The sequence below is a fragment of the Cucurbita pepo genome, chromosome 10, assembly GCF_057944985.1.
Source record: "Cucurbita pepo subsp. pepo isolate OVF chromosome 10, ASM5794498v1, whole genome shotgun sequence".
Taxonomy (NCBI): Eukaryota; Viridiplantae; Streptophyta; class Magnoliopsida; order Cucurbitales; family Cucurbitaceae; genus Cucurbita; species Cucurbita pepo.
The window spans coordinates 18,014,392-18,028,901 of NC_141807.1; the positions used below are offsets into that span (position 1 = coordinate 18,014,392).

Below are 14,510 nucleotides of genomic sequence, written 5' to 3' on the forward strand. Positions count from 1 at the left end.
ACTGGGGCGGATACTAGTCTTTGTTTTAGTTCTTGAAAGCTGGCCTCACAAGTATCGTCCCAAACAAAAGGTACACCTTTTTTTGTCAATTGGGTGAGAGGCGTGGCTATTCTAGCGAAGTCCTGGACAAACCTTCGATAGTAGCCCACCAATCCCAAGAAACTTCATATCTCGGTGACCGTTGTTGGGCGTTTCCATTTTGTGACCGCTTCTATCTTATTGGGATCTACGAAGATTCTGTCTTTAGACACTACGTGCCTCAGAAACGAAACCTGTCGTAGCCAAAATTCACACTTGGTGAATTTGGCATACAACTTGTTCTCCCTTAGGATAGTTAAGGCTTTGCGAAGGTGCTCTTGGTGTTCTAGGTCCGTTTTCGAGTATATCAAGATATCGTCTATGAACACGATCACAAACGAGTTTAAGCACTCCTTAAATACTCGGTTCATTAGTTCCATAAATATTGCTGGGGCATTAGTGAGACCAAAAGACATCACCACAATCTCGTAGTGGCCATATCTGGTTTGAAAGGCTGTTTTCGGTATGTCTTCATTTTTAATCTTAATTTGATGGTATCGTGATCGAAGATCTATTTTAGAAAACACGGTCACCCCACGTAGTTGGTCAAATAGGTCGTCGATACGGGGTAACGAGTATTTATTCTTTATCGTCCTCTTGTTTAATTCCCTATAATCAATGCATAAACGCATTGAGCCGTCTTTCTTTTTAACAAACAATACTGGCGCACCCCAAGGGGACACGCTAGGTTGAATGAAGCCCTTATCTAGCAGGTCTTGTAGTTGTGTTTTAAGCGCTTTTAGTTCTGCTGGTGTCATGCGGTACGGGGCCTTAGAGATGTTAGGCTATGGAGCCTGATGCTTATTTATAGCTTGGTCAATGGTTATATCCGGTAAAGCTATATTTGGTAAAACTATATATAGTAAAGCTATATATGGTAAAGCTATATCCGGTAAAGCTATATATGGTAAATAGCTATATATAGTAGATGGATAAATCTGGTAAAGCTATATATAGTAAACTAAACCATATATATATCTAGTCCGGTAGAGCTTTGAAAATGTACTTTTCTATTCTCTGTACTCTCTCTTGTTGTACATACCTGAAGTCATCAATAAAAAGAAAAATCCTTTTAGCCAGAGTTCTTCTTGCAATTTCACTATCCAATTCTTTGTGTTCATCTAGATCGAGCGTGTACGTTGTTGTGCGATCCTAACAATTGGTATCAGAGCTAACAACTAGTATCGATCCTAACAAGAGATGGGTCCCGTTCCTGGTTCCAGATCTATTCCAAAGTCTACCTCTCGCGATGGAGGAATTCCCGGGAGGTCCTCCGGGAAGACATCCATAAATTCGTTTACTACGGGTACTGTATATATGGGTTTTTCCTTTCCTTTTGTATTTACTGCACAGGCTAGAAATACTCACCCCCCTTGTTGTATCAGGCGTCTCGCTTTCATCATCGATATTATTTTTGGGGTGGTACCTGTGGAGGTTCCTTTAAACTTAAAGGTAAGTCCATTGGGAGGTGTGAATATCATCTCCTTCTTATGGCAGTCTATGCTAGCAAAGTTTTCTGCTAACCAGTCCATTCCTAGTATGACGTCAAAATTCGTCATATTCACTACTTTAAGTCTACGTGGATGGTTTGTCCAGCTATTACCACTTGTCCGTCCTTTACTCTATTTTTTGTAACTAAGTCTACCCCTGCTTGGGTACCGACCAACAATGCATGCCCTTAAGGGTTCTACTACGAACCCTACTTGTTTAACAAATGGTAAAGCAAGAAAGGAATGGGTAGAACCAGAATCAAACAATGTCAACACAAAGTGTCCTAGTATAGAAAGTGTACCTGTTACCACGGTGCCAGATGTTCCCGCCTCTTTACTGGTCATTACATATGCCCTAGTCTGTGGACGGGTATGTAAGGTGGGCTCTCGGATCACCGGTCCTCTAAGGGGTTCCCTTGGATTTCCCGGGCTCTTTGTAGGGCAAGTTCTGGCCATATGACCTGCATGACCACAGATATAACACATATCTGAGCCCGCCAAACATCTCCCAACATGTTGTTTTCCACAGTTACGGCACAAGGGCTTCTCCATTGCTAGGTATCGGCCTATTGGGGGTGGAGCAGGTGGCCTACTCTAATATCGAGGTCTCTGGGACGATGGTTGGAATTCTGTGGTATCGACCTCGACAGGGCGTTTCCGCCTTGTGAGGACAGTTGGCTCCATTTTCTTTTCCTCTAGGGGTTCCTCTAGGGCCTTGACCGTCCTTAGGGCCTCTTCATAGGTTTTTGGGTTAAAGGCCTCTAACATGCGGCAGGTTTTCGGATTCAATCCTAACATAAATTTTTTCTGTCTGTTTCTCTTTAGTGTCAGCTAAAGACAGTGCAAACCTTCTCAATCTCATGAAGTCCTGATCGTACTGATCCACCGTGCGATCACCTTGGGTTAAGTGGTTAAACTCTTGCTGTTTCTTTATACGGGTTTCCTTTGGATAATAGTATTTTAGAAAGGCTTCCTTCAAGGTCTCCCACGTTGTAATTCCCTCGCCCGGGTTGATGCTCTGTTTATTATCCGACCACCACACTTCTGCATCTTTTTGTAAAACATATGTCGCACATGCTACCTTAAATTCATCAGGGCATCTCATTGATTCAAAGGTCAATTCCATGTTTGCGATCCATATCTGAGCCCCTGTGGGATCTTTCTTTGAACCGACAAAAGGACGGGAGTTATACCGCCTAAAATCCTTTAACCAACTCGCGCCCCTATCCGGGTGCGGGTTGTTCACTGGTTGGATAGCTACCGCATCCCCCGATTGCGGGGCCGCTGCGTTGGCTGGTTGCGTGGCCATCGCGTTGGCCGGTTGCGTGGCCATTGCCGCGACTTGTTGCGTAGCCAACAACGTGGCCTGTTGTGTGTCTAGCATAGTTTGCATTGTTTTTTGGAGGGATTCCAACACTAACCTTGTGGCGGGGTCTAACCCGGCCTGTGGTGCAACTTGAGGGGGCGGTGCGTATTTAGGAGGGGGTACAGCTTGTGGGGAAGGTGTATATCCAGGGGGTGGTACGGTTTGTGGGGGAGGTGCGTATTCAAGAGGTGGTACAAACGCATATGGGCCGGTAGTCGATCCCTTTTGGGAAGAACTTCTATCGACGTCTCTTCTTCCTCCTCTCCTAATGGGAGGTCGTCCTCTCCTCTCCTACCTCTTTTACGTCCTCTGTGCGGCATGGTTCTAGAAACCAAGAAAAGGATTCTAGCTAAGTTTATGATTTACAACATTCCCTATATCCTACCATATAATTCATATATATATATATATATATATATATATATATATATATATATATATATATATATACATAAATAACATAATGTAAAGACATGCATTACATCAGATCACATCAACACCAGATAACATCAACATCTTTTCATATAGTATCATGTCATGCATCATTTAAAACCAACCACATTAAATATATCACACATGTCATACATTCCTCATTCTACATAAGGTGTACCTGGCAACGACGGGGCATCGGTAATTGGACCGTGGAACATGCCAAGCCTACTCTGTAGGCTAGTCTACAAGATCTATAACCTAAAGCTCTAATACCAACTGTAACGACCCTAATATTTTACCTATTTAATATAAGATCATTACTAAACATTGAAATGCGGAATAATATTAAATGAACCCTATTCATAAATGCGACTTGCACGCGCCTTTTATTACCTCAGAGAAAAATGATTACAAGGGGAAAAAGATAAAACATTATTGAAATAAAGGAAAAGTAACAAAACCCAAAATGAATGTTTTATTCTACCTTATGGTTTATTATGCAAAGACATTTCATCCTATACTAACCTATACTAATGATGCAACCAAATTCAGCCTAGACTACGAAATGGAAAAAACAAACAACTACCCTATGCATGTGTCACGGTCCTGGGGTGTACGATGCCGTCGTCGTTGTCACATGGGTGCCTTGCCCTTATCTGCAAAAGTAAAGTAGCACGAGACTTAAGTATTTCTAGAATACTCAGTAAGTGACCCCCTATCGGGGTTATGCGACAAACACATGCAATGAAATGATGGGACCTATCGTTTTGTTTCGTTTCGTTTTCCCTACGGTGTAATCCTAACAGGTAATCGTGGACGAATATACTCTACACACAGCCCATACATGCGAGTATGGACTCACCAGCTAGTTCGCACACCGCTGGGCCACTGTCCCAAGCCGATGGGCATGCTTTGGGAGACCTTATACCGAGACTCGTTAAAACTAGAACCGTCATGGCAGCGCTATGCAGGGCATAACGATCATTGTCCTGCCATTGGATGTACGCGTCCGTACCCTCGTGATGGGATAGGGGTATCCCCCAAATGCATGAACACACAATATGCATGAGGTCCAACTAGTCCTACAGTTATCATTAATGAACATAACCCCGTGTCACGTTTTCATGCTTACATGTCATTCTCATTCTCATTTCGTTACATATCATACATATTCCTAGCGGGGTTATGTTTCATGTAATTTACCATATTTCATGTCATACAATTCATACAGTTACATTCATATACTCATACAAACAAGCCATAAAAGTACAAGGGCCACACACCGTCACATGCATAACATATCACATCAACTAAGCAGCATACATAACATACATTCACGTTCACATGATTTCGTACTTAAGCACATTAAGCTAACATACAATTTAATGACACGTATATATCCACGGGCACGTGCCAACATACAACAATTAACGTGTAACCTACGACGGGTAAGCCACTTATTTTGTAGGCCTTAGCCGAAGTACTCCCTAGAATATATTGTAAGCTCCTAGCTCCTCGTCGACGTTCTACGCTACCGTTGGTGGTTGGTTCCTATTGGTTCATTAGTCACTTTCGTTAGTATTTCACAAATAATAATAAATTCCCAACTAGAATTTGTGAAATACAACCTTAAAATGTTCCATTTTACCTTAAACAGGGCCGAAACCAAGTCTGGGAGGGTCGGAACGGTGTCAAACGGGCTGAAAACCCAAAATTGACCCCTCAAGAAAATTAAATTAATTAAGGGCACTTCACATTTCTTCCCGGCCCTCCGTAGTAAAAATAATTTTCCCAAACTCTATTAATCCGAGGTTGAATATTATAGCAATTCGGATGATCTGCCACAACCTTCAAATTGGACAATGGAATCAAACTATTATCCCAATTCATAACCTTCAGATTTCGAAAATAAGAAGCTTTTTGGAATCCTTTGCCTGCGAAATGCCCACTCCCCATTTCTGTCGCCGTGTCAAATCCCCACGCCCTCGAATTCACCACCTCTCCGCCAAACTGTATCGTCGTTGCGTAGCTTTGAAGGTGAGTGAACAAAAATGCCGGCCAGTACCCGACCATCACACCTGACCCGAATTCCAACCACCAATTCCCATTCTTCATATCCTTTGAACAACCACAGACAACAACCCCCAATTAAAATTGGACTCACAATCTTCAAGAAAAGGCATGAAATTGAAATTGGTTAACTTCCGAACCATTAAACTGATATCGAATTGGGCACCATTGTAGGAGGAAGTTGGAGCAATTGCAGCTCCAATGGCGATTCTACGGTTGGTTTGAACGAAGCCTTGACAGAGTAAATTGTAGCAGCCTGTTGCTTGATATGCGTCGGACTATTCATCCAAAAAGTTACCGTCATTAAATTTTCAAACTGATTTTGTTGCTAATTTTTATGTTTTAATATTCTTACTGTCCAATAAGTAAGCAATCTTGGATTGTTGTCTCCATTCAACTCTGGGTTAACCGGTAGAGAAAAGTTAGACATATAATTGAAATTTGTATGGACTAGAAGATTGATTCGGTTTAGAAAGTTGCCTGTCACCCAGCTTCAATGGTGTTGAAATCATGTGGGAATGAACCAGAGACGAGCCACATTTGTGAGAGGCTGAACTCATACCGATAGCTGACCCGCAGCTATCATACGTTCATGCTTGCCTGGGCTCCGTAGTACTGTCCTCCACTTACCAACCCCACTGCATACTGGCACCAACAAAATTTACATTCATTTCAATCTTGGTTTCTCCAAAATCTTAACATTTATAAGGAATGGCAGAGATTGGAGAAAAAGACGTGAGATCCCACATCTGCTAGGAAGGAGAACATCGGTTAGGGAGAAGAACGAAACACCTCTTACAAGATTGTGGAAACCTCTTACAAGCTGAGACTTTTTAAAAATCTTGAGAGAAACTCGAAAGGTTAAAGTCCAAAGAGGATAATATCGGTTAGCAGTGGGATTGGGCTGTTTGGTATCAAAGCCAGACACCGGGCAATGTGCCAGCAAGGAGATTGGGAGTCAAAGTGGGTGGACAAAGGCGGTGTGTCAATAAGGACGCGAGGCCCCGAAGGAAGTAGATTGGGAGGTCCCACTTTGATTGGAGAAGGAAATTATTGCAAGAGTATGGATTGTGAGATACCACATTCGTTGGGATGAAAACGAAACACTCTTAATCAAGGTGTGGAAGTCTCTCACTAATAGAATTGCACCCGAAAGGGAAAAACAAAAAGAGAACAGGCCCGAGAGGGTGGATTGTGAGATCTCCACATTGGTTGAGAGAAGAACGAAACACCCTTTTTATAAGAGTGTTAAACTTCTTCCCCAAAAAGAAAAGCCGAAAGAGAACAATATCGACTAGCTAGCTGAGTTCAATTTGGTTAAAGACTAACCTCATGACCTTTGCCGAGAGAGTCTCCACCTCACCAGAATGGCTCTGGTTATATGGTCTCTCCGGCGGATCCTGAAACAACATTTCCACAATTAAAAACAAAACCCATTTTGAAAATTTAGCCTCACATTCCTTGAACTTACCAATGGCTTCTTTCCTTTGAGCAATGGATGATCAAAAGCTAGCTGCCGATGAGTTTCAACACAATCTATAAAGTCACCATCGGGACTCTGCACCCACATAAAAGCATAACCATCAAGCTCCAAAACAGAGGAGATTAAACAAGAGTTACAGACCTGAATGGTTTTGATAGGGAACTTGCTGATTCGGTTAAGGTCAGCTTGAATAAGCTTCAGTTTGTTCAACTGATTCTCCGACCAGAACACCGCTGTATGGTTATTGGGATGGATGTTTTTGTCGGGACGACAAATGGATGAAACGACAAGAAGGGAAAAAACAAGAAAAGGAAGAAGAGGAGGGTAGAAAGTTTTAGAATCCATATTTAATAAAAAAAAAAAAAAAAAAAAAAAAACATGGGTTGTTGTCTTTTGTGTTTGTATTTCTTCTTTCTTCATATAATATATATATATATATTATGGGATAAAGAACAGAACAATGGGAATTAACTCTTTCATTCTTTTTGTGGCTTAAAGTCTGGTCCTCTCATCTTGGAGCTGTTTCAACAAAAAAACAAAAAGAAAAAAACAAAAAATGATTTTAGCAATTTTAAGTTTGTAATTCAAAATTAAATTTAAAATTGGAATTGAATATGTTATGGTTCATTCTTTTTGTAGTTTTTGTCCCCTGCGAATATATTTATGAAATTGTTTAGTTGAATTATTATTGAAGTCCGGAAATACTTTAATTACATTAAAAATTATTCTTGTTACCTATACAAAGACAATGTCTTTAGTATGAATGCAAACATGAAATGGATCCCTAAATTTGTGAAAATAATAGTTTAGGACAAAAACATGTATGGTATCAAAAAGTCAATTTTGAATATTTTTTTTAGGTTTGTTTGAAAGCCTCTAAAGAAAGTCGTACTTGTTGCATAGTGGTCGCTCAATACACATGGCTGGAAATCAATCAAAGTTTGTGAATTTTTCAAGAAGGATGGTGGCTTAGTAACCGTTGATGATAAAGGGTAAAATAATTGGTGAGAGTATTGTAGGTAATGGCATTTGTACTCTTATTGAAAATGTACTTTTAGTTGATGGTTTAAATCATGACTTACGGAGCATTGTTCAATTTGATAAAGACTTTAGAGTTATATTTGATAAAAATAATTGCATAACTGAAAATAGAAGTTTTGTTTGTTGGAAATAGATAACAATCATAAATGTGACTTTGCATTAGTGACTATGACATAGAAGATTAGGACATACTAGTATGCACTTATTTCAAATATCTCAGCAAAATTCCTTAGGGTCTTTATAAATTTAAATTTGAAAAACATAAAATTGGTGAGGATTGTTAAATGCTTAACAAACCAATTCCTCCTTCAAATCTAAAAATGTGATTTCTACGTCTTTTAACTATTACATATGAATTTATTTGGCCTTCTAAAATAGTTAGTTAGAGAGGAATTACTATGATTTTTCGAGATTTACTTCGGTTTTGATAATAAAACATAATAATGATGTCTTAAAAAGATTTGCTAGTTTTGTAAGAAGAGTTGAAAATGAAAAAGGTTTTTTTAATTAGTAGGAGTTACTATGGAGGAGAATTTGATAGGGTAGTGTTTGAAAAAATTTGTGATCATAATGGTGTTTATCATGACTTGTGACTCAAAAAAATGGTGTGGCTGAAAAGAAAAATCGTATTTTATACGAATTTGTTATATCAACGTTAAATGAGTATGATTTACCTAAATATTTTTTGGACGGAATCCGTTAATACCGCTTTCAAATAGAGTTTTAATTAAACACTCCTTAGATAAAACTCCTTGTGAATTTGGCATAATCAAATCCCAAATATTGGATATTTATTTATTTATTTATTTTTTTTTTTTTTTAACAGTGAAGAAAAATTGGAAAATTTTGATTCTAACACGGATATTGGTATTTTTCTTGGTTATTCATGTAAAGTTTACAGAGTTTTGAATAAGAGAACTTTATCGACGAATGACGGTGTATTTGATGAATCTTGTAATAATATTTATAATGAGTCTATTTATAGTGATGATTTAGAAAAAACTTGTTAGTTTTACATGCAAGTGAGAAATTGAAAGAAACTGTCTCAAGTAGGGAAGAAGTGAACTTAGATGAAAAGAACGAAAAAGGTTGTTCATCAATGTCAAAAGAACAGAAGTATGTCTTATCTCATTTTAAGGACTAAATTATTGGTGGTCTCGAACAAGATGTGAAAACTCATTATTCTATTAATTTTTTTTTAATAATCTTACCTTTGTTTCAAGCAAAAAAATCGTAAGGATGCCAAAAATGATGAGTTTTGGATTGTAGCTCTGCAACAACACTAAATCAATTTGAAATGAGCATAATTTGGGAATTAGTCCCTAGACCGCTCTAGTATTTTCATTATTGGAACCATTTTTAGAAATAAAATTGATGAAAATGAGAATATCATTAGAAATAAAGCTAGGGTTTGTAGCTCAAGGTTAATGTCACGAAGAAGTTATAGACTATGAAGAAACTTTTGCACCGATTACTAGATTAGAAGCTATTAGAATGTTACTTGCTTTTAATTCTTACGAAAATTTTATATTGTTTCAAATGGATGTGAGAGGTGCATTCTTAAATGGTTATATTACGGAGGAAGTTTACGTAGAACAACCTCCCGGATTTGAAATTTTTGATTTTCCACCTGATGTATGTAAGTTTTAAAAGACTCTTGATGGCTTAAAACAAGCTCCGACTTGGTATGATAGACTTACTAATATTCTAATTGGGAATGATTAAAAATTGGTAAACTGGACATAGTCTTTCTATTAAAATTAAAGAAAATGATATGCTATTAGTGCAAATACACGTAGATGATATTATATTTGGCTCTACTAATCCTTCTTTATATGGAGAAAGTTTGAGATGAGTACGACGGGGATCTTAGTTTCTTTCTTGGACTTCAAATCAAACAACTCAAAATGGTATCTTCATAAATCAAGAGAAATACATTAAGGATTTACTAAAAAGGTTCAAGTTCAATGAAGGTAAGATTCAAAAACTCCAATGAGCACATCCACTGAGCTTGACAAGGATGAAAAAGGTAAATGGGTGGACATTAAATCTTATAGAGGTATGATTGAATCTTTCCTTTACTTGACCGCTAGTAGACCGATATTATGTTTAGTGTATGTTTTTGTGCTAGGTTTCAATCTTATCCCAAGGAATCTCATTTACCTGCAATTAAAATAATATTTAAATATTTGCTTGAGACTATTAATTTAGGATGGTAGTATCCGAGTTGAATTTAAATTGGTAAGATATTCTGATACAGATTTCACTACAAGTTTACCTGATCGTAAAATTACCCGTGGAAATTGCCAAGCAAAATATATTACAGTTGCTAGTGGTTGTTCTCAAATTCTTTGGATGAAACAAACTCTTTGTGATTTTGGATTCAAATCTGATAGTGTGCCAATATTTTGTGATAACACCGTGCTATTAAAATTTAAAGTCTTCAGGTTATGGAGCCTGCTACTTATTTATAGCCTAGTCAACGGTTATACATAGTAAAACTATATCCGGTACACCAATATATGGTAATAGCTATATATATATATATATAATAGATGGTTAAATGTGGTAAAACACATATAATAAACTGAAGCATGTATATATCCTAGCTTTGAAAATGTACTCTTCTCCGTCTTTGAAAATGTAGTCTTCTTTATTGTACATACTAAAAAATTTAAATCCATTAGCCAGAGTTCTCCTCCCATTCTCTCTCTCCTATTTCTTTGTGTTCATCTAGATGGGTGTGTGGGTTGTTTGTGATCCTAACAATTTTCTCTTTTATTCTGTATTTAAATGGGATTTTATCTCGAACTTGTTAGCTATTAAGGTCTTCACACTCTCTCCCATCTTCAGCTTATTTTCACTCTCTCCCCCATCAACCTATTTTCACACTTTTATTGTGCTCATTTGGAAGACGTCTCCACAAGTTAAATGTTGAGTTTTAATAAATACGAGAGCCATAGTCCAATCTGTATTTCTTTCATAAAAAATTTACAATACAATGGTCTCACTTCTTCTCACATTTTAGTGATCTAAATTTGAAAGGACCAAAAATAAAAATAAAAATAAAAATAAAAATAAAAACCCCAAATTGACCCCTCAAGAAAATTAAATTAATTAAGGGCACTTCACATTTCTTCCCGGCCCTCCGTAGTAAAAATAATTTCCCCAAACTCTATTAATCCGAGGTTGAATATTATAGCAATTTGGATGATCTGCCACAACCTTCAAATTGGACAATGGAATCAAACTATTATCCCAATTCATAACCTTCAGATTTCGAAAATAAGAAGCTTTTTGGAATCCTTCGCCTGCGAAATGCCCGCTCCCCATTTCTGTCGCCGTGTGAAATCCCCACGCCCTCGAATTCACCACCTCTCCGCCAAACTGTATCGTCGTTGCGTGGCTTTGAAGGTGAGTGAACAAAAACGCCGGCCAGTACCCGACCATCTCACCCGACCCGAATTCCAACCACCAATTCCCATTCTTCGGATCCTTTGAACAACCACAGACAACAACCCCCAATTAAAATTGGACTCACAATCTTCAAGAAAAGGCATGAAATTGAAATGGGTTACCTTCCGAACCAGTAAACTAATATCGAATTGGGCGCCATTGTAGGAGGAAGTTGGAGCAATTGCAGCTCCAATGGCGATTCTACGGTTGGTTTGAACGAAGCCTGGACAGAGTAAATTGTAGCAGCCTGTTGCTTGATATGCGTCGGCCTGTTCATCCAAAAAGTTACGGTCATTTCATTTTCAATCTGATTTTGTTGCTAATTTTTATGTTTTAATATTCTTACTGTCCAATAAGTGAACAATCTTGGATTGTTGTCTCCATACAGCTCTGGGTCAACCTGTAGAGAAAAGTTAGGCATATAATTGAAATTTGTATGGACTAGAAGATTGATTCGGTTTAAAAAGTTGCCTGCCACCCAGCTTCAATGGTATTGAGATCACGTGGGAATGAACCGGAGACGAGCCACATTTGTGAGAGGCTGAACTCATTCCGATAGCTGACCCGCGGCTTCCATACGTTCATGCTTGCCTGGGCTCCGTAGTACTGTCCTCCACTTACCAACCCCACTGCATACTGGCACCAACAAAATTTACATTCATTTCAATCTTGGTTTCTCCAAAATCTTAACATTCATAAGGGATGACACAGATTTTGGAGAAAAAAGACGTGAGATCCCACATCTGCTAGGAAGGAGAACATCGGTTAGGGAGAAGAACGAAACACCTTTACGGGTAGAACGAAACACCTTTTACAAGATTGTGGAAACCTGTTACAAGCTGAGACTTTTTTAAAATCTTGAGAGAAGCCCGAAAGGTTAAAGCCCAAAGAGGATAATATCGGCTAGCAGTGGGCTTGGGCTGTTTGGTATCAGAGCCAGACACCTGGCGATGTGCCAGCAAGGAGATTGAGAGCCAAAGTGGGTGGACAAAGGCGGTAGGACGCGGGGCCCCGAAGGGGCTAGATTGGGAGGCCCCACTTTGATTGGAGAAGGAAATGATTGCAAGAGTGTGGATTGTGAGATCCCTCATTCGTTGGGATGAAAACGAAACACTCTTTATCAAGGTGTTTAAGCCTCTCACTAATAGACTTGCACCCGAAAGGGAAAAGCCAAAAGAGAACAGGCCCCGAGAGGGTGGATTGTGAGATCCCCACATTGGTTGAGAGAAGAACGAAACACCCTTTTTATAAGAGTGTTAAACTTCTTCCCGGAAAAGGAAAAGCCGAAAGAGAACGATATCGACTAGCTAGCTGAGTTGAATTTGGTTAAAGACTAACCTCATGGCCTTTGCCGAGAGAGTCTCTTCTTACTTTTCTTCCAAATCTCTGAACTGAACTCGCTCTCAACATATCCTTTTCCGTCGTTCTTCTAATCGGAACTGTCCCCTCTGGGCAGAATTCTCCAGACATGCTCCATAATTGGAACATTTCTGTCTCCACCCCACCGGAATGGCTCTGGTTAGACGGTCTCTCCGGCAGGATCCTGAAACAACATTTCCACAATTAAAAACAAAACCCATTTCGAAAATTTAGCCACTGATCCCTTGAACTTACCAATGGCTTCTTTCCTTTGAGCAATGGATGATCAAAAGCTAGCTGCAGATGAGTTTCAACACAATCTATAAAGTCACCATCCGGACTCTGCAACCAAATAAAAGCATAACCGTCAAGCTCCAACACAGAGGAGATTAAACAAGAGTTACAGACCTGAATGGTTTTGACAGGGAACTTGTTGATTTGGTTAAGATCAGCTTGAATAAGCTTCAATTTCTTCAACTGATTCTCCGACCAGAACACCGCTGTATGGTTATTGGGATGGATGTTTTTGTCGGGACGACAAATGGATGAAACGACAAGAAGGGAAAAAACAAGAAAAGGAAGAAGAGGAGGGTAGAAAGTTTTAGAATCCATATTTAATAAAAAAAAAAAAAAAAAAAAAAACATGGGTTGTTGTCTTTTGTGTTTGTATTTCTTCTTTCTTCATATAATATATATATATATATATTATGGGATAAAGAACAGAACAATGGGAATTAACTCTTTCATTCTTTTTGTGGCTTAAAGTCTGGTCCTCTCATCTTGGAGCTGTTTCAACAAAAAAAACAAAAAAAAAAAACAAAAAATGATTTTAGCAATTTTAAGTTTGTAATTCAAAATTAAATTTAAAATTGGAATTGAATATGTTATGGTTCATTCTATTTGTAGTTTTTGTCCCCTGCGAATATATTTATGAAATTGTTTAGTTGAATTATTATTGAAGTCCGGAAATACTTTAATTACATTAAAAATTATTCTTGTTACCTATACAAAGACAATGTCTTTAGTATGAATGCAAACATGAAATGGATCCCTAAATTTGTGAAAATAATAGTTTAGGACAAAAACATGTATGGTATCAAAAAGTCAATTTTGAATATTTTTTTTAGGTTTGTTTGAAAGCCTCTAAAGAAAGTCGTACTTGTTGCATAGTGGTCGCTCAATACACATGGCTGGAAATCAATCAAAGTTTGTGAATTTTTCAAGAAGGATGGTGGCTTAGTAACCGTTGATGATAAAGGGTAAAATAATTGGTGAGAGTATTGTAGGTAATGGCATTTGTACTCTTATTGAAAATGTACTTTTAGTTGATGGTTTAAATCATGACTTACGGAGCATTGTTCAATTTGATAAAGACTTTAGAGTTATATTTGATAAAAATAATTGCATAACTGAAAATAGAAGTTTTGTTTGTTGGAAATAGATAACAATCATAAATGTGACTTTGCATTAGTGACTATGACATAGAAGATTAGGACATACTAGTATGCACTTATTTCAAATATCTCAGCAAAATTCCTTAGGGTCTTTATAAATTTAAATTTGAAAAACATAAAATTGGTGAGGATTGTTAAATGCTTAACAAACCAATTCCTCCTTCAAATCTAAAAATGTGATTTCTACGTCTTTTAACTATTACATATGAATTTATTTGGCCTTCTAAAATAGTTAGTTAGAGAGGAATTACTATGATTTTTCGAGATTTACTTCGGTTTTG

At 38.0% G+C, this 14,510-nt stretch overlaps 1 protein-coding gene and 2 pseudogenes across 1 annotated transcript; all 3 read right to left on the reverse strand.

The window, feature by feature from the left end:
- Positions 1 to 1,971: 1,971 nt before the first annotated feature.
- LOC147790928 (uncharacterized) lies at positions 1,972 to 2,901 on the reverse strand. Its single transcript, XM_087127872.1, has 2 exons — positions 2,417 to 2,901; positions 1,972 to 2,029 (listed from the first exon to the last, which is right to left on the reverse strand). The coding sequence occupies exons 1-2, from the start codon at positions 2,899 to 2,901 to the stop codon at positions 1,972 to 1,974; spliced, it is 543 nt and encodes a 180-aa protein (XP_086983998.1).
- Positions 2,902 to 5,106: 2,205 nt separating this feature from the next.
- On the reverse strand, positions 5,107 to 8,008 carry LOC111778732 (protein neprosin-like; annotated as a pseudogene).
- Positions 8,009 to 10,966: 2,958 nt separating this feature from the next.
- LOC111784145 (protein neprosin-like) lies at positions 10,967 to 14,131 on the reverse strand (annotated as a pseudogene).
- Positions 14,132 to 14,510: the final 379 nt, after the last annotated feature.

Bases quoted from the DNA above. Each gene is read 5' to 3' on its own strand.
- LOC147790928 (XM_087127872.1), bottom strand. From the start codon at position 2,901: ATGGCCACGCAACCGGCCAACGCGATGGCCACGCAACCAGCCAACGCA. The intron at 2,030-2,416 runs GTTTGCACTGTC...GTGGTCATGCAG, and splicing joins GACTTCATGAGATTGAGAAG to GTCATATGGCCAGAACTTGC.